The sequence below is a fragment of the Mesoplodon densirostris genome, chromosome 3 (genome assembly GCF_025265405.1).
Source record: "Mesoplodon densirostris isolate mMesDen1 chromosome 3, mMesDen1 primary haplotype, whole genome shotgun sequence".
NCBI lineage: Eukaryota > Metazoa > Chordata > Mammalia > Artiodactyla > Ziphiidae > Mesoplodon > Mesoplodon densirostris.
This window is the reverse complement of record NC_082663.1, coordinates 85409197-85435247: the sequence shown is the minus strand read 5'-3', so window position 1 is coordinate 85435247 and position 26051 is coordinate 85409197. Positions and strand designations below refer to the sequence as shown.

The following is a 26051-nucleotide window of genomic DNA, read 5'->3' as shown; positions in this document are numbered from 1 at the left end:
CGGGATAGGATAGGACACTAATCATATGAATAATTTAGCTGTCAGCACAAGAGAAATCGACCACTGGGGAGACATATTCTGTAAGGGTGTCACACGCCAAAGAATGAGATTAGGAATTCTGCCAATCTTCTTTAAAAAAGATCTTCAAATTATCAGAGATGGCTGCCTGAAAGAACTGTGGGATGAGAAGTAGAAAGTTCTGCAGGGCAAAGCAGTATCATGCTCTTAAAAGACACGACTAAACAACCATCACCAAGAACATGACCTCACTCGAGGCGCTAATAATGGATTCTGAAAGTAGGATGTTCAGCGAACATTTCACCACATGGTTCAGAAGTCCCTAACCAAAAATATAACATGTGCACAAGAAAAGGTTCACAAACTTCAGAAACCTATCAAGACAGGTGGGTTCTCTTCTACTATCTTTTCTTTCCCAAATTGTATCAAGATCTCAAATTAGGAACTAGAAAGCAAATCCAAGAAATTGAGGAACTTACTGCACTGGATAGAAAATTACTAGTAAAAAAAAGTAGAATAAGAATCAAAATAAAACTGTCCACAAATATTTTTAAATGGTCCTTATTTTTTAATCTTCCTAAATCTCAAGGCTATGTTCAAATATTTAATAAGATAAAATTCTAAGAAAATATTTTGACCTCAACAAGAAGAATTTTCAGGATATAATGGATGTGGCTATTTACTTCAGCGATTTTCAAACTCATGGTCATGAGTTAAAAAAAAAAAGTTTTAAAAAAAATGAGTTGATATTTCCAGTATAATGTATACTTATTCATCTATTTCATGCATTTACTATTATACTGGCAAACTACATTCATGATGTATACAACAAATAAAAAGGTTTTAAGGATAAAATTAAAAATATTTTAAAAGCAGTCTAATATTTTCTTCCCTCACCCAGGTGGATCATCTTTGCACCACTTGGGATGTTCACACTTCAGAAAACACAAATTTAGTTTATTAATTGGATGTGAGGGGCAACATATATTCACCCATAACTTACACTCACACACACGTTTGAGATTTTGCAATATTTTATCCAAAAAACTTGAATTTAAATGTAGTGCTTTTATATTACTATATAGAACCTTTTTAAAGCAGTTGTGGGGTGAATGAAGATACAGCAAATCAGGGTTTCAAAGACTTATTACTGCCGACGGCTGCACTTTACTCAGCAACTACTATGTGACAGGCATTTTATATTACATATATTATATCTAATTCTCACAAGAACTATAAAGTAAAAATTATTCTTCCAATTTTATTTAAAAAAATGAAATTAAGGTTCATGATCAACCACATCCTGCAAGTAAGTGGTAGAGCCAGGGTGGGTATCTTTAAAACCACAAAATCAAGATGATCACAATTACAGGACATTATGTGAAGGGCCAAGCATTTTAACTGTTTAGTATTTTCTTTGTTTACAGCTGGCTCCTTAAAGCAAAGAGAGGGGAACTGAGAAATAAGCTGTTAACTATTGAAAATTCTTTAGGTTAAAAAAATAACCACTCCCAGACATTTCCACCTGCTTCTTTTCCCCTCTCCTTCAGCAAACAGTACTTTTAAGTCCTAGAAAGACACCTGCAGGAGAGATTTCTGGGAGTGGTTACAGCAGGTACGTTTCTACTGATGCAGTTGCCCAAAACCTTAGAGCTGTGAGTATTGTTTCCCAAAACAACATCCTTTAATCTTAAAAGACAATTTTTTAAAATTTGTTTTTATTTATTTATATTTGGCCACGCAGCTTGTGGGATCTTAGTACCTCGATCAGGGATTGAACCCGCGCCCTCAACAATGAAAGTGCAGAGTCCTAACCACTAGGCTGACAGGGAATTCCCTTAAAAGAGAATTTATTAAGGATAAGTTTTGGAGCTTGCAGAGCAGGGCATTCTTTCTGTTCTGCACTGAAGAATAAGAGCAGGAGAGAGAAAGCCAGCTAGATTCCCTACCCACTCTTCTTATCAGGCTGATTGTGCAGTAGGAGCATCTTGGACTTCCACTCAGGACACAGAGTTTCCAGCTATGTTCCCAAACGGGGCCTGAAACTGGCTACTTGGTACCAAAATGCTTATTCCTCGTCCAGGCACAGATGCAGCTAATATCTATGAAGCCTCCGGGCTGCCAAAGTCCCACAAAAGATGAGAGGGTCCATGAGCCTGGAGAAGATACTTTACAGTAAAAAATTGGTTGAATTAGGAGAAATGCTAACTGTAAAATGTTTGCCAGTTTAAGAACCATGATTTGAAATTTCACTGCTAAGTTCTTCACCAGAAAACATGGGTTAAACTACAGTTGTGATTCAGCATGATTTCCTTTGCTGGAGATTTTTTTAAAGATATATGACTGATGTCCATTCAGGCATTCTCTTCTGCCTGGGAAGTCCTCACCTCTCCTACCCACCTGGCAGATTTCTCTTCACTCTCCATACCCAAGCATGGCTTCCCTAGTGAAGCTTTCCCCACACGTAAGCTAGAATTAGGAACTTTCTCATCTGTGTGCTCAAAAAAAATCTTAAATCTGTATTTAATTAGAACCACTCATTTTAAAATGCAACTATTTGTTCTTGACTATGGCTTCTGTGTTTACTCACCTTGTATTCCCATCACTTATTACTGTGCCTGGCACATAATACATCACAACAAATATTTGGTGGATGAAGAAATAAAGGTTGAATCATGAATCTGAAGGAGCACTAATTCCTACAGATAAATTATAATAGATTCGTCTCAATGGTTCTATTTTGAACAAGGATTTGTTTGCTTTTATACACCTTATATAAAATCCATCATAGTTCTTTGAACATTCTCTTTGTAGCCTTATAAGATCACTATATCTGGTTGTCAATATACAAAGGAACCCTCTCTCATCACTAGTCACACCACAAGTCTAGCCTAACACAAATGAGATAGCTCTTACAACTTTTCTATTCACAAATTAGGAACCATTATCATCTGCAGCATTTCCTATAATTTCTAAACAGAGTAACCCGGCCCAGTGGGGAAAGTCATGCTTTCAATAGTTTTTCTATGGTATCTCTATTCTAGTCAAATGTTCCTCAAAAAAAAAAAAAAAGGAAAATTTTAAAGAAAATCTGAAGGAAAAATACACAATCCCACCTATTTACTTTGAAGGCTTGATCTAGCAAGCATTTAAGAAATGAATTTCTGGTGAAAAAAAAGTAGTTAGGCAATGTTATACCAAATGTAATGTGTGCTCTTGCCCTTCAAAAAAAAGTCAGTCTGTCACGTTTAGAGAATATCTTTCTGAACTATGAGTGGATTACCTTATGTGGCCTGCCAGAAAACAGTATTCACTCCTATAAATACCTAATCCCTTAAACAATTCCCCCATAACTGCATCAATTTCTCATTAGATGAGCATGTCACTAAACATATATGTGAAACATAAGAATAACAAAACTCAAACTTTATAAATATTAGAAAGTAAAATACAGAAATCTACCAACAAATGCAGGGTTCTAGGTGGTCATTTCAAAAACAATCTGTATTAGGAAACTTCTTGAGCAAAACACTTACCATATAATAGTTCCATTTCTTACACAAACTACATCAAGAATACACATTTTTAAATGTACTTCAGACCCTAAATAATTAAAGCAAACCTCTCAGTCACTGCCCCCCCCCAACTCCAGGATAAAGGGCAATGCAAGAGAAAACAAACCACTAAAATATCCATTTATTCTCTCATAGGTCTCACCTCCCCTGTCCCCAACTCCAATATTTCAGTTCTTTAACTACCCCACCACCTTAACTCTTCTCTTCTAGAAAGTGGGTCAGTCCATCTTAGCAGGCCACCTAGAAGAAAGGTGGAGGTAACCACTGAACATTACTGGCATGCCCTGACCCTTCTCAGATTCAATTATTTTAAGATTTTGCCTTTCCCATATTTTTCATCTCCCCAAACTTCCCCATCAAGTCACTTTTTTTCACTTTCTACACAGACAGCAATGTTAAGTGAGCACATTCAGTATATAGGCCAAGCTACTGACAGAAAAATGAATAAGATAGTTCTTTCTCAGATTTCAGTCCCGCAGGATTTAAGCTCCTCTCTTAAAGTAATATTTATTCTACAAAACACTCACTTGGCATACATCTTATGCTACCTTGCCCTACCTCTCCCAATAACAGGCATGTCCTTGAAGGTGAAATCCATCTTAATCTCTTTTGTCCCCAGAATGCCTACATATTCTCAGTAGGCACCTTCTGAATTCTCCTCTGTTCTCTGGTTAGAAGACTGGGCCCAGAATGGTCTCCTCAAAAACGTTCAGACCATTTTAAAATTCACACTATAACCCATTGCAGAGGGTGTGGTGGGCAAACAGGTTTTATCTTCACTGTAATGTTGATCAACTCACTAGCAGCTGCCTAAAGGGCTGGGTTAAGAAAGATAATAAGGTCACATATGGACTCAGAGAGAGAATGTACACTGATACTAATAATGGATTAGTGATGTCTGCCACATGCATAGGTGGGGAGCATGGTGGTATGTATGCTCAGTATTTGCCACCTCAACTCTAAACCCTGAGCCAAAACCTGAATTTCATTAAGTTCAAGAACTTCTTACTGCCTAAGTTCCTTTCCCTAACTGAAGCATTAGACCAGGCACAGAGGGTTCAAGGTCTTCCAAATATATATTTCCACGTATAATCCTTTTACGTAAAAGTTTGCTGAAGAATACTCTTCCCGGTGAATTAGACTTAAAGGTCAACATCATGGACCCAGTGTTCCCCTCCCTCTTTGCACCGGCACACAGTAAGAACCCTTTCTCGAGAGCATTCGTGTAGCAACTTTTAAAGTGCCGCTAAACTTTTCCACAAAAGCAAAAGCATCGAAGCTCTTTATTCCAGAAGCAACCCCAGCCAGGATCACTTAAGGATTCCACTGTCTGTGCAGCAACTCTTTCATTCCAGTAGATGTTGCGTTCTTCTGTTTAAAGAGTTCCCTTTTCTCATCCTGTGCTCTCCGATAAATGTGTACATCAAAGACAACCCCAAGATCGGGGTGACAACATTTAGGAGATTTGATTTCAGATCTTCCCTCTGAAATAATTTAACAAAACCTGACACAAAGTCATTTTACCATGGCGAGAATAAAAATTCAACATTTTCCCCCCAACTAAAGAAGAGACCTGTGAGCCCAGCAAACTCAAAATAACAAATCAAACCCATTCTTATTTTTATTTGTTTCTAGTAGTGTTCTCGTCAGCCAGAAAAATCCTGAATTTTTTTCTAATGTAATGTATCACAACAACCATTTCATAATTCTAAAGCACACTACAAAGTAGAAGGTGCATCCTTAAGGGCTGACAACCTCCACTTCTACCTTTATAATCATATTTATTATATTTCCAAGGCAATCTTCCTCATCAATTTCCATTACCCTAATCCAATTCCATTGTTTAAAAAGGCAATTCTACTTAATACTTGCTGTCCTCTCTGCATTACAGTGACGTACATCCTTGCTCTCTCTCCACTCCAGCTCTTCTAGAGCATTTACGCCATTTATGCTTGACAGTCTTGTCTCCTCCCTTCCATGACTGAGAACAAACCACTTAGGCCACAGTCATTTGAAAGTTCCCTTAAAAATATTTTGACGGCTATAATGGAATAAAAGCCCTTCCAAGACAAAAGTATGTAAGAATGAGAAAATTAGTAAACATAGGTTGCTTTTCCCAAGAGCTCAAGTAATATTTTCTTCAGTGAAAGGCCGATTTGCCTTTAAAAGTTCACTTAGAATCTTCTAAAAGCTCCCACACCTCAAATATTGAAATCATTTAAATAAACATCTCAGGGAAGGAAAAGACACAGCGAGCCACACTTGGGCATTAAAGGGCACAAGGAGAGATGGAGAGGACTCAATGGGTCTCAACAGTAGCCTAGCTGAGCCAGAGGCAGGAAGACATGGGGATCTGAACAGGTTTACATTTTAATCCACCCCATAGAGTCTTTTCCTCCCTGACTGCCGACGCTGGGAGCCCTGGAACCAGAAGTACAAATGCAGCAAAAGTCGAGGAGAAAAAGAAGCTCACCTGAGACTGAGGCAAGGACTGAACTCTATTGCTACTTTAATGCAACAGCTGAGCCTCCAAAACATGGTATTTTTGCCAAAAAAAAAAAAAAAAATTAAAGTTATGTGATACTGCAATGTATTTTAAGATAATATCAGCAGGTATATGATGGCCAAAAGTATGTCCTGTTTAGTACAGAATATCAAATTGAATGAAAATGGAGGGAAAAAGAATTTTAAAATAGAAACCATATTAAAAGGCTAAAGAAAATGCGATTTTTTTCCCCCCCAGCTTAGAGATCCTCCCTAACCTTTTTTCTTGATAGGATATCACTACCTACTACTGGAGCATAAGCACAAAGTGTAGGGAAAGCAAGACTGAGCTAGTGAAGGGGCTCTGCAAACACATTCTGAAAACCACTGACCCTGAGTTTTGAAACTTTCTTTCTAGGAAACCAAACTTTAAATTATATATATTTACTAATCACATAATAGAAAATATATCTCAAACTTTTAACCCCCCCTCATTTTTGCTGCAGAGTTTCACACCTGTCTTTAAAAACAAAATGAAACAGCTACATATTTTTATTTAGCTTAAGAAATTATGTAGGCGCATGGGCAGAGACAGATCTCACAGTCACACAGTTGTGTGACTCAACACATACCACTGCCATGAATACATCCTTCACCTTGAAATGTGAATGAGCACCAAATGCAAAATTATTATTTTATTTTAACAAAAATGGAATCTAAAAATAACTGCTTCGGTGAATCCTTGAACAGTAACTGGCCTGTTGATGACGGACCTCGTTAAAGCACAACACAACAATGTGTGTTTACATCACCCTTTTATTTCATAGTTAGAAATAATACAGTTCCACAGGGTAAGTCATCAATAAATAATGGTGTTTAATCATTAAACGTAAAAATCCCAACTCTTTGGCATCTGACAGGATTCTATTTGTCAAACTAATGACTGTATAGATATAGTTAATCTTAGTGATCATTCGTCAATACAATATGTTACAAAGGTGCAATTTACTTTAAAATGTAAAATAGCTGAAAATTTCCAGCCCACCAAGAAACCTGATCAACTCAGTAAGATATGGGCCAACTTCCCTGAGGCTCTTTCACATGATTTGCCTCAGTGGAAGTATAATAAACGTTGATTAAGAGTTCCTAGGGTTTTCTAATACTTATTCTGCTCTAAATAGTTTGTCATTCATTCTGGCCAAAGAAAAGTCACAACTGCACCAGGAATGACCCACTCATTTAATTAAAAGGTGTTCTTATTTTATAAGCAAGATTGCTAACACCTTAGAAACTCACAGCCCCCAAAATAAAATTTAAAATAAGGAGGTCTATGCTGCCAGAAATGCCAATTCAGTAATAAATTGCACCTTCAAGAGTCAAAAAAGAAAAAAAGAAATAGAAACTTTTACAAAAGGTACATTACATACATTTTTTTTTTTTCAAAATATGTTCAAGAATAGTTGAGCTGTATTTGTTACTAAAGCCAGGGCATTATTTCTTTAGCAACAAATTAAACCAGTGCAATTGACATAAATTGTTAAGTAATCCAGGATTAACCCATTAAAACTGTAGAAGCACTTTAGGCTCCTGCACTAATCCTAGAAAGTGGAATTTCAATGAGTGCCTGTACTGCACAGAACTAAAACTGAAATGACCCGATGCCATGCTGAATGGTATCACTTCATACTTAATTTAAGCATTTGAGAGTAGAAATCATGAGTTCCTCTATTAGAGTTCCATTCACTTACAGAACATTCAGATGCAATCAGTATTATGCCTATAATCCACAATTTAAAGAATCCTTTCCATTTTAAAATTCCAGATGAATTTTAAATTAGAAAATAAGCACTAAGGAAACTTTTTCAACTTATGAAAACTTCATATTGGAAACTTTCCTGTAAAGTTTCCCCCCACCCATTGTAAAATAAATACTTTGTATCCCAAATTTAATTTTATTAAGACACACTTTAATAACGCTATAAAGAAATATTTTACAGCCATAGAGATCAATAACTTTCCATGCGGAAATAAAAAATTCACTGCTCAATAATATTACTGAAGCAAGTGAAGAAAGATTATTCTCTTGTCAATTTGAAATGTTAATTTTTTTCAGTGCAAAACCAGTTATAAAATATTTAAACTCAATATTTAAAAATAAAACGTGGTCCAATTTAGCAATCTTCAAGTTCTAAATTTCATAAAACAAATCATTACATATATTTTATAGTAAAGTACAGAGATTAAAGAAGTACTTGAGTACTTAAGATATAAATTTCTAATGAATCATACCAAGTCAGCAACAACCAAGCAGATAACATTTCCAATTTGAGTATCAGAATTTTAAAGACGATATTACTGTACCAAAGCCTTTTTTTCCCAGCTAAAAAGCGATACAAACTAATGGTCAACATTCTGTTTTCCTTGCAGTTGCGTGTTCTAGAACGATTTCACCTCAAGTACCTGTGATTTCATTCCTGTATTCAAAATTTGATCCAATTTTTATGTTCCAGGAACACTTAGCTGATTTAACCATCTATAATGTAAAGAGTCCTGTACAGAGTACAACAGTGGAATTTTCTAGCCAAGTGTAGGCTGACCTAAACTGGTTTACATTCTCTGCAAGTCACTCATGTATTATTCCTAGCAAACACACGGTCCCCTCTGAGGGTCAGGTGTTGAAGCTGGTACTGTAGCACTTCTGTGTCAGCTGGCTCCTTGATGTTCATTTTATCTAGATTGAGGTAGTCCAGAGATTTGGAGTGAGCCCTCTTACCTTTAAGAAGACAGAGAGGCAGAGGCCCATGGAGGGCCTTATAAGGTTCATAAGGTAAAGATTTAGTGCACTTGTCTCCTGAGCTGGGCATCCGCCTTCGCCTCCTGCCATTGACAGCTGGAATCTCGTACGGCTGGTAGTACCTACTTCTGGTTTTATACAAACGAGAGGAACGAGCAAGTCCTGCATCCAGCTGTTTGGAGCGCAAGGAAGGCACGGCTTCTCCCTTACTCTCTTCACCTCCTGTGCACTTCTGGGCTAACTTCAGGAGTTCCTCACCAGTCGTGAAGCCAACCAAATAGTTAGAGTCCATGTGGAGGATCTGGTAGCCTGACACAGTCCGGCGCATCGGCGAGCACGGAGTGCTGGAACAGCGGGGCTTCTCCACCTCTGCCTTTCCCGGGGAGCTCACCTCGGCCACGGGCAAGGGCAGGGTGGTCAGGGTACTTCTGGACTCTCCATTAACATCTACTTCCATTTTAGGCACCAGTCTGCACACTCCTAAAAGCAGACAGACTCAGATTAGAAGAGTATAACGCTCAGAACCTCGGGCCAAGCTGGGTGGTTTGAGAAGGCTCAGGGAGCATGAAGTAACACCGGCCTGAAAAACAGCCAGTGTACATCTGACAGATTTTCATCTATGTCTATTAAATGTTCCACAGCAAGCATGAAATGACTACTACTTCTCTGCCTTCAAGAACTAAGGCAGGTTAAATTAAAGTCTGAAGGACTACTGAAAGGCTTATATGGAGAAGCGTTAACAGAAAACAACAGCAGTACTTCTCTAAATGCAGCACTCCATTCAATCACATAAAGTTTATTCCTTGATGCGATTATTAAGCAAATCCAATACAGAGCTCAACATAATGAAGCAAATAAAAATAATCATAGACAATTTCGTAAGAATCCACAAAATATTTCCAACATACAAATGAACTTTTTTTTTTTTTTTTTTTTTTTTTTTTTTTGCTGTACGCGGGCCCCTCACTGTTGTGGCCTCTCCCGTTGCGGAGCACAGGCTCCGGACGCGCAGGCTCAGCGGCCGTGGCTCACGGGCCCAGTCGCTCCACGGCATGTGGGATCTTCCTGGACTGGGGCACGAACCCATGTCCTCTGCATCGGCAGGCGGACTCTCAACCACTGCACCACCAGGGAAGCCCAAAAAATTAACTTTAAAATTAACTCTTCAACTGTGTTTAAGGGGCATACAATAAAAGGTAAAAGCTGATTAATTTCTCCAAAGAATCCAATTTAGACCTAAAAAAAATTTCAAGGTATGGAGGAGTCTTAAGGGAAAGTTCGCACAAACCTTGTAAATGTTCCTTATTCTGTATCTCCAATCAATTATTTAAAGAAAACCTTTTGTAGTTTAAGTTAATCCTAAATCCAGTAAATCAGGCCATTTTTAATATTAAACATATATAAAAATCAAATGTTATTTGACTATTTAATCCTAAAATATACCACAGATTTGACAGTTATTTTATTCTGTAACACCTAAGACAGTGCACTTTTGAATAGTTTGGTAAATGGCAGAACAATTCACAATGAATACTAATATTATTCATCACAATGATCACATTATATAATTTGAAAAACCCCAGCAACCAGAAGTACCACAAACAATGGCCAGGTTCCTAGAAACTTGCAGATGGAATTTTGGAAAATAAAATCCAAGGAAAACTGAGTGACAATGTCACTTCTGATAAACTTTACTTCTACTTGATCTTCAATTAGAAGTAGGTAGCACAGTTTTAAATGTCTCAGATCACTAATTAAAATGATGTCAACTAATAACATGTCAAAAAATAATGTGATTTTAAATAACTCTCACGAATCCCTTTGTAAAACAAATAACCTTTTCCTAATTGAATCATTTTCTAAAATTTGGGTATTCATTCAAAATCTAAGCAATCAGAAAGCTAAAAAAAAAAAGTTCCAACCTTATTCCTTCATTTGCATGCTGTATTTTCTCTTCCTTCATTAGAAAATAAATAAACCAAGACTATGAAGAAGTTAGCAGATGCCATCCTGTCCTCACTATGGTCCACACATCTCTAGTACAACTGAAAACTAATATCAAGAATGATTCCTGAGATAAAGTAAATGTCAAAGGGATCCATATAGTTTTGCTTATTACTTACTTTTTACTCTAAATCTTAGACTATTTCCAATTTTAATTTAACCAAAATACCTTAGTCCCTCAACACTTCTAGATTTAAATTAATTGGCTTTATTCTATTTTATTAATGTAAAAATAAATTTATATTTAATTGTATAATTTATTTCTCTGTTGAGAGGATGGGAATAGGAGGTGACTACCATGCATACTTTGATATGCATGCAAAAACCTGAAGATTTCTCATCTAATAAACTTTAGAGGGCCATATGAAACCTCATCAGATTTTATGCTGAACAAACAAATGTCTACTCTAAGCCAAATGACAAATTAATCCTTCCTTTCCCACTAATTCTGCAGTCCAGAAAGCGCACAAGAGGACAGATCCAAGGCCTCCAACATACCTAACCTGACAGGCAGCTACAGGCGGGAAGTGTTTCTCTGATACTTCATTCTGAAAGAGAAGGAGAGGAGGGTCAGTGAAACCTAAATAATCAGGGCTGTGGAGGAGATGGAGACCACCCAAGGAGAGTTACCTAGGCGGTGACACTCAAGCAATCAGTCCACATTAAGTGACAAACCAGTCTAGGTTTCTTCCAAATCTGGCAGTCCGTGACAGTCCATGGATTTCCACCAGTCACCTGACTGCATTCTCTGGTGTATTATAAACTTCCTAAAACTCATGAATTCACACTGCACCCATTCTGAATTGGGTGATAATTCAAAAAGAGGCTAAGCTGGACGTCATCTTATTTGCCCCTTAGTATAAAAATTGCTAAGCAAGCTACCAGTGTGCAAAGTCACAGTAAAGAAGAGTGGGCACAGGCTTCTCTGGTCAATGCAATCATCAAAAGTTTGCTCGCTCACTAAGTCAATCCTGCTGCATCAAGGCAGACCAAGAGGAATACTTAGAATCTCTAGGGGCTGAGGATAATGAATGGCAGGATACAAAGGTTTGAGAGAAAAAGAAATTATATACCAGCTTAAAAATAAGTACTTAGAAAATTAGAAAAGTGAAGAAAGTGAGTGAGACAATGTATAAAGGTCAAGATTTGATGTGACAAGAAAAAGACACTTCTGTAAGATGAGTAACTATGACTGGTTAAGTTTCCAGCAGCCAAAACACCATAAAAAATATCACCTGGCTTGGGCAAAACTATCCAACAGGATCTTCAGATATCTAACCTGATAGACAATGATTTAACCTAGGTTCTTCAGCAGAAAATGTAGTTTAAGAACTCTGGAAATTTCAACCAAGCAGCCTACCATACTTTAAGAAAACTTACCATATGTAAGAAACATACTACACTTTACTAATGTAAACAATACACTCCCTGTAGAAAACACTACTTAACCAGAAAGTTAAAGAAATAAGCATTTCTAATATCCTCTAACAAAAATTCTTAACCAAGGAACTAAGGATCAATACTCTATGTAACACTTCTGAAGGAGAGTCCTGCTGTACTGGAACATGAAAAAGCTCATTTTAGATATTACATACATAACAGCTGCTACCTGCTGAACCTCTGATGAGTAATTCTAAGGGCTGGAAAACTGCAGTTTTTAGTTATAAAACATCAGTACTCCTGCTCCAAACGATTGCATATTCTCAAAACTAACAGCTCTTTGAGGTGCTTTCATGGTCTCTGTAGCATACTGTCCTATATACAAGAACATCTTCAGATCCTGACACTCATGTAGGAATATGAATGGTGCAACCAGGACTCAGCAAATTGCACAGATTTAAAACAATGATCCTTTTTACTTATATTTTGCCTTTCTAAAGAACATCTACTGTGTGGCACTAAGAAAGCTATGTGGAGGCTAGCTGATTGGCAAGTAAATATTTCATTTTTAGCCGGGTAGAGTGCTGACTAAGCAGCATAACCTTCCATTCCTCAATGTGACCGAAAACAAAACTTTTTATGCTATTAAATTGCCGAAAATTTCCTGAGTAGATTTAAATATTGGAGCAAGATCCTGAGAGCAGTTACACAATTAACGTTTACTTATCTTTTTAATGGGCAGAAGTAGTGTAGGTACTGTCCCATCTGAAGAGGGGGAAGTACCCTCTAAAACAATGGGGTGACGTGAAAGACAATAAAGACTGAAAGGTCTCAAAGTCAGCATATATGAATGTCCAATAATTTTCACTGCAAAATTTCTTATTAAAGGCATTCATCAGGGAACTCGGCTACCGTGACTACATCGGATGTAGCCTGTGTTAGCAGTATATTCTTTGTATTTTACCATGAAAACTCTGCTTATGGGTTTGTTATTTTTAACAATATTCATGACTAAGCATTTTGTTTTATATTCTAAAATAAAATTTGTATCAAAAAAACATACTGCCGGGCTTCCCTGGTGGCGCAGTGGTTGAGAGTCCGCCTGCCAATGCAGGGGACACGGGTTCGTGCCCCGGCCCGGGAGGATCCCACATGCCGCGGAGCGGCTGGGCCCGTGAGCCATGGCTGCTGGGCCTGCGAGCCATGGCTGCTGGGCCTGCGCGTCCGGAGCCTGTGCTCCGCAACGGGAGAGGCTACAACAGTGAGAAGCCCGCGTACCGCAAAACGAAAAACAAAAAACAACAAAAAAAAACCATACTGCCAAGATAAACAAAGCACTCTTTGTAAATATTGCAGGTATATGTGCAACAGGCACCACGCCCACTGCATCCTTAAGAATAAATGTGAACCGAGAAATCAGGCCCACTGCTAACTTCCGCACTGCAGAGCAGTACAAATTGGAGACCAACAACAGAGACCCTTACTGTTTCCATTAATGCCTTTCATATGCAGTTTAAAGCAAAAATAAAAACTGGAAACAGAAAATATGATACCAGAAGCAGCAATATTCTGTGGAATAGAGTCTAGAACAGAAAACGCAACAAGCATAAAGAAGTCAACTTGTAGTTGAACACTGCTTTTATAACTGACTTTCATAAACAAGTACCAGAAACAACAGTAATTTTTTTAAATGACACCTAAGGGTCTTCAATATCAAATTCCCTCACAGTGCAATCAGCAACAGTGGCACTCAAGTATATTTATACAGCATACGGAAGACCTGGCAATGTTCACAGGCACCACCCTGTTTCTTTGAAATATATGAGGACTCAAAACTAGACAATGCTAAACAAGGAAACACTTTAATATTTACCAGGAAAATGTACACAGTGTACATTTTAAAAACATTGGGTACAGCATGCAATTGTGAAGTTTAGCTGAAACTAAAGCAAAAAGTCCAAACCACAACACACATGTAGGGGAACCTGATGCATCAAGACCAGCACATTCAAAAGACTGTGACCGTGGAATCTACTCAGCTCTGAACACCCTCCAAGAAGCCAAACTTCCTATACATTTGGCACCAGCAGCAACATTTTGAAAATATAACCTAGATGCCTCAGCTCCTTAGACCAGCTCTGAAAATAGCTGATAAGTTTCACAACTACTATACAAAGAATTCTTTTGAGAAGTACTGCATTCTGGGAGTGTTTTTTTTTACTCAGGCTTATCAAAAAAAGTCACCCTCAGTAATCAAAAAACTGCTTCAGTATGCTTGAACTGTTTTTAGCAACACATAGCAACAAAATTTAAGACAAAACAGATGTAACGTAACTGTCTAAATATACAGAACGAAAATATCATGTGAACAAAATGCTTTTCAAGAGGTACCCGAAACGAACCATTCAGAACAGAGTCATTCCTTGGGAAATGGAGTCCTTCCTAAGCATGACCATTATCAGTCCAGTGATATCTAGAACCATCTAGTTTTAGTGCCAGAGTCATCTAGGAGTTCACTTTCCCGGAACCTCCGATTACAGAGAAGAGGACATGTAAGCCATGAAGGCAAGGGCCTACCCAGAGCCAGGTGTGCAGTTCCAGGTCTCCTGGCTTCAAGTCCAGTTCTCCTTCAATGTCATCATGCTGTGCCTCTAGCACATGGTTCCCAAAGCTGTCTACACACTGACACATCCGAGGAGCTTCAATAAATACTGATGTCTGGGCTTTCCTGGTGGCGCAGTGGTTGAGAGTCCGCCTGCCGATGCAGGGGACACGGGTTCGTGCCCCGGTCTGGGAGGATCCCACATGCCGCGGAGCGGCTGGGCCCGTGAGCCATGGCCGCTGAGCCTGCGCATCCTGAGCCTGTGCTCCGCAACGGGAGAGGCCACAGCAGTGAGAGGCCCGCGTACCGCAAAAAAAATAAAAATAAAAATAAAAATAAATGAATACTGATGTCTGTGCTCTATCCCAGATCTGTGATTTAAATCATCTGGGGCGTAGCCTGGGCTCTGACATTTTTAAAAGATACCGCAGGTGATTCTAATATGCAGACATGTTTGGGAACTTGTCTTATAGACATAGAACTTAACAGAAGAATTTCACTCCTGTAAGTTCCTGCCTTCTTTTCCTTAATCAGTAGTTATAGTCACATTAGTGAATATCATTTTTTGGCTGCTTCCAACTGCTAACAACCTATTCCTAAGGCCTTCTAATTTACTGTTTCTAATCCACTGCTGTGCTTTAAAAACATCTGCTAATCAAACTTGTTAAAACTGGATATAAAATATAAATAAATTTATGCACTGAGTTAGAATTGGGCTTCTTCATCTGCACATACTTTGGTATAGTTACAGTTATTTTAGCTGCTTAGAAGCCTCTGTCAGGTACAGCCGCTTTGGATCACAGTTGGGCAATTTCTTATAAAGTTAAATAAATGCTTATTAAACAACCCACCCACCTTACCTGTAGGTATTTACCTAAGAAACATGAAAATATATGTTCATACAAAGACCTGAACATGAATGTTTATGACAGTTTCATTCACAACCACAAAAAAAACTGGAAACAATCCAAACATCCACCAACAGGGTAACGGACAAAGAGACTGTGGCTCATGTATAAAATGGAATACCACTCAGCAATGAAAAGGAACAAACCAGGATTACACTAAGTGAAAGAAGAAGACAGAAAATGTTATATACTCTGTGATTCCATTTATATGACATTCTGGAAAAGGTAAAACTGCTGGGACAGAAATCAATCGATGGCTGCCAAGGGCTGAGGCTGGGAGGAGAGGGCATACTACAAAGGGGCACAAGGGAGTTTTGGGGGGGGCATGAAAATATTCTATACATTGACACTACACAAATGGCTACATTTGTCAAAAGTCATCAAACTATACATCTTAGAAGGGTGAATTTTATTGTATATAAATTATACTTCAATAAACCTGACTTTAAAAATAAGCCTGTCACACCAAGTTTTTGATGGTCCTCCAAATTTTAAAATTCTTTAAAATACTTCCGTGGACTTCCTTGGCAGTCCAGTGGTTAAGACTCCATGCTTCCAAGGCAGGGGGGCACGAGTTCAATCCCTGGTCAGGGAACTACGATCCCACGTACCGTACAGTGTGGCCAAAAAAAAAAAAAAAATCCTTCTGATATTGTTTAATCCCAGAATCCAAAGGAATCTTAATGATTGTCCAATCTATGTTTGAACACCTTCAATGACAGGTAACTCACCACCTCTCAAGTTGGTTCATTTCCCCTTTTGCAGCTTTGCTAGAATGTCTTTTTATTTACACATATAAGTACATCTATAACTATGCATACATACATATGTACACATATATGTATACTGTATGGAGAGAGAGATACATACACACACATTTCTGTAGCTTCTACTCATTGTTCCTTGTTTTGTGCTTTATTTCAATTGAATGAGTTAATGACCCAGCCACATCATTTCTTATTTAATAGCCTCTAAAAGTACTTTCTAACTATAGTTCTCAAACTTCTTGCTCTTTTCCTCAAAACTGAAAACTTTAGTTATGCTTCCATTTTTCAATGTCTTAAATTACATTCCATAAATTTGACAGGTTATATCTATTAAATGAAACAACATTGTCTGTTTTTCCCCCCATCATTCTTTTGAATCATTCTACTGCTGACTGCTAATTTGGAGATCACTTACTATGAAACTGCTTTTTCAAAAGATTATAACCACGCTACGTGGTTCAAAGCCAGGACCTACAAAGATATTGAGCAAGCAGAATAACATACCAAAGCATGAACTCACACTAATATAATTTTTTAAATGCTAAAAAAGGTCACTATGAAATTTTTTCCCCTTCAAAGACTTGGAGCCACATGGACAACTGTGTCAGCCCAGGTACCCAGACACACTGGAAAAAGACAACAGCAGCATTGCCCATTTTTAACAGTTCAAATTCATGGTGTGATCAAAGGAATGTCACACTTGCAGTAAACTGAGAAACGACTAAGTGAAAAGGATATTCCTTTCAGTTACCTGTTTGCCTTTCTATATGTATAATACACGACCAAACCTTCTGCAAATTACTTCACCAATCTTTGGAGATTAACATTGTTACTAAAATTTCCCTGAAATTAGAGCAACTACCTCTTTACTATATTTAAAATATTATTCCATAAGGCCTCCTTTATCTTACAAGAATAAAAAAAGGAAAATCTACTCAAAAAGTCAAACACTTCAATTATAATGTTAGCATTCTGTAATAATAATTTCAGTTCTCACTATGAAAAATTTCGTAATTATACTATATATATTTATAATAATATACTGACATTTCATATTCATCTGATTTATACAGTACTTAAAACACATTATAGTATTATGTTCATACAACTGGTTAACAAACAGAAAAAGCAAAATATAACTCACCAGCCTAAATCCCAGAAGACGTCACTGTACAGTTTCCAATGAGTCCCAAGGGAACACAGGCATAATAATGTTTCTGCTCTGCTCCAGACACTAAACATGAAATATAAAAATAAACCTTTAATTTAACAAGTAACACAACTTATAAAGTAGTTATATCAATTCTAACTGCAAAGCGTGATGAAGCAGGAGATACTAACAACAGGTACAGGTTACATAGGATACAATATTAATTAATTAAAGTAATTTTGAGTTTGTTCAGCTAAATGCAACCTCAAGCATTTTATCATGCTTGTTTCTCTCTGTTCTGTTGCTTAAACTCTACCTGGAGACTAAGAGTAGCTACCAGGGCTAAATGAAGAGCCAAGAAAACTTAGGCGTTTAAAGGTTGGTTCCACCATCCAAATCCTCTTCATGTGTTCCACAGATTTGCAGTATCCTATGGAAAATATAATGCTGAGACTGGGGTCAAAAGAAAAGGTCCTAGACCTTGCCTTGCTAAGAACTCTGCCTCTTGACCTGGCATAAGTAGCAATTTTTAAAATGAGGACAATTCCATCCTTCCTCCCTCATAAAGTTGTTATGTGGATCAAATGAGAAGTAGGTGAACGTGCTTTGCATGCTGCAAACCCCTTTATGAATGTGTGATGTTATTATTATGCAATTAATTTTTGATGTCTACTCTTTTTAGCCATAAAATAGCAACAATCCTCCCTAAGATTGCTCTGAGGCAAATGACTGAAAGGCTCATGGAAAAACATTTTTTTAAAAGAGAACAACTCAGGGCTTCCCTGGTGGCGCAGTGGTTGAGAGTCCGCCTGCCGATGCAGGGGACACGGGTTCGTGCCCCGATCCGGGAGGATCCCACATGCCGCGGAGTGGCTGGGCCCGTGAGCCATGGCCGCTGAGCCTGCGCGTCCGGAGCCTGTGCTCCGCAACGGGAGAGGCCACAACAGTGAGAGGCCCGCGTACCGGAAAAAAAATAAAAATAAAAATAAAAGAGAACAACTCAAAAACACTTCTTTATAGTTATTACATTACTATGGTTTCTAACATCTCTTCTGTGCCTTTCACCTCTTACTTGGGGAGAAATGTATAAGAAAATCTATCTTTATCTTGTACCTCCCCAATTAACTGGGTTAATTTCTTGAGACCAAGAAAACTCAAAGTTTCTTCCACCTGTGAAGGTTTCTTTGGTTGGTAGGTTTTCTGTTGTGCTTAACTTGTTGGGGGCAGATGGTGGCTCAAATGAGTTGAATAGATTCATTTTACCTATGTAAGTGCACAAAGCCTGAAGTGGCAACAGTTCAACTCATTCCCCAAAAGGTTTGTTATTCATTATTTTTCTAACCAGCATATAAGAGTTTTATCCAAAGGAAATGGATTATTACTGAATTACTAAAGGTATGTGCTTCCTCCGCTTGGGACCCTGGAAGGAGCTAACACACCCAGAGCTATCATTCCGAGAAATGATTATATTCCAACATGATTATCGACCTTTGAAACTTCTTTAGATTTAGTTTAGACACCTTTCCTTTCATTTTTTATCACAAACTATTTTCAAATTGGGTAACCAAGAAACCAAGATAATTAAGTCTGTTCCACCAATGAAGCCTCTGGTTTTAACATAAAATGAATTACAGTGTAACAAAAATTGTTACCTAACAATAATTTTTATTTAACATAATTACTCCCAAAGAATCTCCCCAATCATAATGTTATAAAAGTTCAAATTGATTTCTTATTCAAGTAAATGGATTTTTAATGGGGAAGGGAAATTTTTAAAACCATTTTTTTTTATTTTTAGCACCTTTTACAAGCCAAAAGCTATATGCAGTTTATATCATTTAATCTTAACAACTATATAGTCCCACCAGGAAAATATTACCCCCGTTTTAAAGTATTTAATCAAGTAATACTATTTGAAAGTCAGAGCAAAAATCCAAACCCCAATTTGTCTGGTTCCAAAGCCCACTGACATCACTTTATACACACATGGTTCTGTTTAGTGATAAGCCCAGGTTTGTAGCTTTTTACACAATAATCATGTTCCTGAAAAATGTATATTCATTTCTGTAAGTGGGATCCTATCTTAAATGTGTGGAGGGTTATTTTATTTAAAAGCTCTATTGCCTCATGAGTGAAACGGCTGGAGGAAGGTAGTTTTAATTACTAACTCTAGGGCTATTTCCAGCATGAAAAATGTCAGAATTCTAAGGCACATACAGGAGAGTCTTATACAAAATCATTCTAAATCATAGACCCTTTCTCCTCAGACCTTATAAGATTTTTTTAATCAAAAATTCTAAGCCAGGAAAAAATGTATCAGCCAATATTTGCTGGTTATATGGTTGGATGCCAGATACAGAAAGGTATCTCCACTTGATTTTTCAGGGCTACATCTATCACAAAGTGAGATAGATTTCATTTAGACTTTTAGAAATCTAGACTGAAAACCCAGAAATAGGAACATTAGAAAAATTAAAAACTGTTTGATTTTAAATAAATAATAGTTTTATAAAGCAGTCTAAAATCTCAAACTTTCATATAATTTGCACCATGTTTCTGGTGATACGTTCTTCTTTTCAAGCTTTTAAATGCATTGGACAAATACCTTTTCCAATACTTTTTCAAAACTAAAAGGAAAATCAACCTAAAACTTCACTCTGGATTTGAAAGCAGAGGAGCTTTAAAGTAATTATCCAACTCTTGCACTAGAGCTGATGTGGAAGTCTAGGAAATGGTTGTAATTTCATAGTAAACAAAGTGTAGTAACTAATTATCCCTATGCCAGTGCCAAGCCAAAAACAGAAATACAAACAGAGTCCAAGGGAGTAACACAGGGCGAAACCAAGGTGTAGGAACTCTGTTCCATTTCTTACTCATTTCTGACTCAGCTTACTGTTTGGTGTGTAATTGCACGTTATCCATGCACAGGTGCTAAGAGGATGATGAAGATAAAGACGGTGAAAAAGACAAAAAAAATTTAAATAAAAAGAACGAGGTCAGAAACTAGTATAAGAATATAGCTTAAAAGACTTCCTATAAAGGAACCTAGTAAAAATTATAATAAGGATTTTATTCTCATCTCCCATTAGAAAGAACTAAAAGACTGTAATTCAGAAGTCCCCAAAATATATACCCTCCACATAACACCTTTAGGATACTTTAAAATCTATAAATCTCTAGCACTTGCAATTCATTTTGGCCAATGTTTTGAACATGAAGCTTTGGCAAAGTATCAATGGATCTTCTCTCAAAAACAGCCAAAGGGAAAAGAGCTCATGTGAAATTCTTACAAGATGGACTAAATACTGCATAAAAAACAAAAGGAAGTAAAACTAACACAACAATGTAAAGCAACTATACTCCAATAAAAATTAATTAAAAACAAAAAGCAAAAAATCCAAAGGGAAGTAAACAGAGCAAAGGCTAGAGTACATAACGCTCCCAGCTATAAGCAGCTGAAACAAGCAGAAAGTCCTGTGACATAATTCTGAAAGCAATGAAAATAGGAAAAATTAAGCCTGTCAAGAGCTACCCATAGGCCTGTGGACAGGGAAGCCATGGGTGACTAAGCAAAAGACACCCAACATCTGACTGTAAATGAAGCTTCTACAAACAGAAAAGTCTGCAAACATTAACTAGCAAGTGTGTCAAATTTTCTCAGGCAAGGTGATAGATACCATCACAGGAAAATAAAGAAGAATGTCCTTCAAAAGTCAGTGACCATATGTCTCAGTTTATAGCCAGGGAGTGCCCTGGCATAATTATTTACAGCACCCCCTTTATCTCTCAAACCTGTCCCAGTTTGCTAATTGTATTATCATCCTACTCAAAAGTAATAAATAACAGTGGAAAGGCAATGAATTTAAAAAGAAAGGAAGAAAGACCCTTCTGCTTGCATAGTGGCTTTCTTTACAGTTCTGAGTAGTATTTCTTTGGGTGTATCCACTCAGCCATTTAATTATTCATTTACTCATTCAACAATATTTCTTGGGTCTTACTGTGTCCCAGCATTGTACAGGTACTGGTGCAAATATAAAAAGTGAAGCCTGAGACCAGACAAGAGGGGAAGACAGACAGACATGGAAATAACATAAATCTAACACATATAACAGTAAACTTGAATGGCATTGGGAACCTAACGGGAGTGATTTTCCCCAAAATATAGAAGCTCCATATAGAAATTTTCAAGCCCACACAAAATCCCTACACACAAAAAAGCCACAAATCTCTGGCTTCATCACAGATCCATTAACAAAATAGCAATATGAAAAAAATTAACAAAATATCACTTCCAAAAATCGTAAGGTTATAAATATGAAGGCGAGCATATAGCCCTCAAGAATTTTGGTAAATAAATCTCACAAATCATTAAAGGTTATATTACAAAAAGCAAGATAAACTTCAGGCAAAGAAAATTGGTAGAGAAGTTACAGGTTCTAATTCTAGTTCCCAAAACAGGAAGGGAAAAAAAAAAAATGGAAGCAGGTAGTTTCCTCCGAGTGGGTATTTGAGGAGAGACACATAGTGAAAAAAGACTTGGCAAAAAACAGCAATTTTTAAAAGTTCCATTCAGACTAATGAAAATATTTTGCTACCAATAGTTTCAGAGATTACTCTAATAATAAAAAGAGGACTAAAACATCTCTCAAGTAAGAGAACACTGAGCAGAAATAAAATGGTTTAACTGCCAAAGTACAACATTCACAATGAAAGTAAAATGCTTAGCTATACTTATGTGCTCGTATTAAAGGTTACTTTAAAATCATCTTACTTTTCCACTTGCAACTCATAAAAACTAAATCATCAATAATTTTTAAGAAGAGTTAAGTAGGGTGTGACTTTTCTGAAACCATCCTTGACCTTACAAACAAATCATTAACCACACCAACCTGGAAAGACAACCCATAATTGGTTCAGAAGAAAAAAATGTGTTTCTCTTTCTAATATCAGTTCTTTTAATAGTAAATTCCTTAAAGGGTAGCATTCATTTTCTTTCTACTTCTACTAGTAGAAATTAAATAAATTACCAATGACTTATCATTATGTGAAATCATCCTTCTACTTTTAGAAAAAAATTCAGTTTCACTACAAATATGACTGACAGTAACTGGAACTGCACATCTACATGCAGTCTTTACAAGAAATTTGCCCTTTAGGAAACATAACTGAAATGGGACAGGTGTACACAGTGGAATCGTCTAACGTTCCAGATGAAAGCTTAAAACCAATAACTTATTTTGATATGCTGGTGACGAAATCAGAGCTCTCTCTGGAGGAAACGAGCTGATTTTCCCCCAGAGGATATAAATCAGCAAAAAAAAAAAAAAAAAAAAAAGTAATCCTGTATATAAGGTTTTATTACTCCCACCACACTAAATACTTTTAAGGGTTAATGTGCCCACTAGCTCTCCAAATTATACAAAATTATACAGAGAAAGTAAACAAAGTCACTGACCATTATGTAAGGTCAATAAATACCCTCTGTCTTATACCCTGGAAGAGATACTACTAAACAGTCTAATTTACAATTAAATAATAACCTAAAATGTTGGCAGAAGCATATTCTCAACACCAGTTCTTATCAAACCAAGAGGTCTCTGGGCTCATTAATCCTTGTATTTCATGCTGGTCATTTTATTACGTTTATAATGCATACACAGTTACATAATAAAAACACTGAAAAATCTGTGAAACATTCATTAAGTATAATTGTGTAAGCATAAATCATGGTCTTGAATTAAGAAAGTACCAAAAGCTTCACAATAATAACCAATACTGTATTTTGAAATGACTGGGAAAATAAACTTTGGGAAGAGGTCATTTCTATCTCCTTAGTGTCTAATCTGCTCCACAGGGTTAAAAAAAATAAAGCAACTTACAAGTGAACTGTAGTGTGGCTTATCCGAGAAAAACAATGTGAAATGAAGAGTCTAGAAACGTCGGAAATGTTGTGCAAGAGCTGTTCTTTTGGCTAGGAGTAGCGAGCACACTATAAAATGCTATTGCCTCCATTCTTCCTCTTTCCTCGAATGATTAAAAAGTTCCCAGTCCCAGTGTTAACCTGTGCGCCACAGTCATACACATACAGACTCAGCATCTTGGCTCGACACAAATCAGTAATCAACCCGAGTGCAAACTGGCGTGGCTGGAGAAGCAGAGACACCCTAAGGATGTGGAACATTTACAAGGAGAAAGGGACAGGGCCATCATTCCCTTCGTGTTCCCATCTCCTTTCTGGCAGAGATTTGCAGATTCCACCACTAGAGTTTGGCAGCTTCACAATGGGGCCGCCTTCTCAAGGTCTGACTGCCGCCCGCCCGGAAACCCCTTTCCTCCGCTTCCCACCTGGCCCAAAGTTCACCCGCGACAGGTGGGGCGAGGGCGGCGATGCCCAAGGACATCTGCCGCTTTCGCTTCTGGCCAGCACCCGGCCCCAATCCACACGCGCGCCCCCGGCCACCGCCGGTCTGCCCGCCCCCGCCAAACCGGCAGACGCGCAGCGGGCGCTGGCTGCGGGTTCCCGGACGGCCTCGCCCCCCACAGACTGCTGCGCGGACGAGGAGGGCAGGCGAGATAAGGCTGCCAGGATTGCCCCGAGGTGCTATCTGGCCCGGGCAGTCGCACCCGGCGCGCGGCCCGGGCAGGCAGCCAGAGGCGCAGCAGGCCCGGGAAGGACCTACTTCTCAATGGGGCCGCCAGGCCCGCTGCCCCGCGTTGCGGCCACGGTGGCGGAGGAGCCAGCGTGCGCGCCAACGCGCGCCGACTTCCGCACCGCCGCACCGCGGGAGACGCGCAATGGGTCGTCGAGTCCCGCACCTCCCCGGCGAGCGCACGCCGCGCGCACACGGGGGCGCACGCCCCTACACCCTCACTCACACGCGCTGCACACTCACGGCATCTCCGACCCCACCCTGGGCCAAGAAACTGGGGGCTCCCGGCACCCCGCCAGGGCCCCACCCAGTCCACCAGACTCTACCCCCCTGCTCGGGCGCCGGGGGGACCAGACCGCCGAGGCCAAGGGCCGCTGAGGCCGCCCGCCGTCCATCCCGAAGGCCCGCCTGGTCAGGGTTCCTCAGCACCGCGCGGGCACCGCGCACCCGGCCCCGAGACGAGGCAGGGAGGAAGGGGCGGCGCCACGACTGGGGCTGGCACCGAGGATCGATGACTGGGGCAACCCCCCTAACCCACGCACCCACCCACCCATCATCATCATCATCACCACCACCACCACCACCACCACCACCTTTTCTGCAGCACAAAAGGTTGCAGAAGGAACCGCCGTCCCCGTGCTACCTACCAGTGGCCCACAGCTCCGCCGCCTCCGCCGTGCTTGGGGCCGCGGAGACTGAGACGAGGGCTCGGGAGGCGCAGGGCTGCGGCGTCGAGATCCGGGCTGAGGCCGCCAGCCGAGCCAGCCGGGTACCCTCTCCGCTCCCACCGCGCTCGGCGCCAGCTACGGCCCGGCGTAGTCCCCGCCTCCTTCTCCTCCTCCGCCGCCGCCGCACGCCTTCCCGCCCTCCTCCCTCTGGCTGCAGAGGCGCAGCCCGTCAGCGCTGAGCCCGCCTCCTGCGCCCAGCTCACACACCCTGAGAAAGGGCGGACCCGAGAGAGAAAGGCGCTCGGGAGCTGGAAGAAGGGGGCTGGGGAGAGGAGGGTGGAGCTGACGGCTGCGGTGGTTGAGGGGGAGGAGGAGTCGTAAACCCCCCTGCCCAGTCCAAACCCGCGCCTAACAATTCAAGTGCTCCCACTCGCAGGCCTGGCAACCCTCAAGTTGCTCCAGTTATGTGTTGTGGCGATGTTTGTCATTGGTGAGTCTCCGCTTTAAGGACGCAGCACTGAGCTGAAGCAGAGAAGACTAGAAGCCCATGAAATTACAAATGATAGGGTCAATCTTAGAAAAATGCTAAATATCTAGTGAATGTGGGGAGGAGGGTAAAATTCAGATTCTGATTTGATTAGCCCCTTTTTGAATCCTCAGACTTGATCTTTTCCATTCTTGTAAGAAATTCTTTCCTTTGATCATTCTTTCCTATTCTCGATTCATGTACATCTCCTCTGCCAAACCGGTTATCAAACTCAGAGATAAGAATAATTATGGACATTTATTTAGCCCTCACTGTGTGTCAGGCCTTTTTCCATGCATTTTCTAATTTACACTCCTCAACAATTCTGTAAGAGAGTGACCAATTATGATTCGCGTTTTAAAGATGCAGAAAATTTAAGTAATTTCCTCGCGGTCACACACACGGAGTTAGTGGCTGAGGTGGGTTTGAACCCAGGCATTGGAACCCCAGAGTTGTTTATAAGTGATGATAATTTGTGTTCCAGTCTCAATCCAAGAGAGTTCGTTATTCTTCCTTCTTGCTTTT

The 26051-nt window shown here is 39.2% G+C and overlaps 1 protein-coding gene across 3 annotated transcripts; it reads right to left on the bottom strand.

The window, feature by feature from the left end:
- Positions 1-8247: 8247 nt before the first annotated feature.
- Positions 8248-25166, bottom strand: MACIR (macrophage immunometabolism regulator). 3 transcript variants are annotated; one of them, XM_060091833.1, is made up of 4 exons: positions 24980-25166; positions 17677-17766; positions 11374-11423; positions 8248-9351 (listed from the first exon to the last, which is right to left on the bottom strand). In XM_060091833.1, the coding sequence occupies exon 4, from the start codon at positions 9326-9328 to the stop codon at positions 8705-8707; it is 624 nt and encodes a 207-aa protein (XP_059947816.1). In that variant the 5' UTR covers positions 9329-9351; positions 11374-11423; positions 17677-17766; positions 24980-25166; the 3' UTR covers positions 8248-8704. The 3 variants fall into 3 exon arrangements, with proteins under 3 accessions (XP_059947816.1, XP_059947818.1, XP_059947817.1); XM_060091835.1 differs by lacking the exon at positions 24980-25166 and adding an exon at positions 23562-24398; XM_060091834.1 differs by lacking the exon at positions 11374-11423.
- Between the last annotated feature and the right edge of the window lie 885 nt (positions 25167-26051).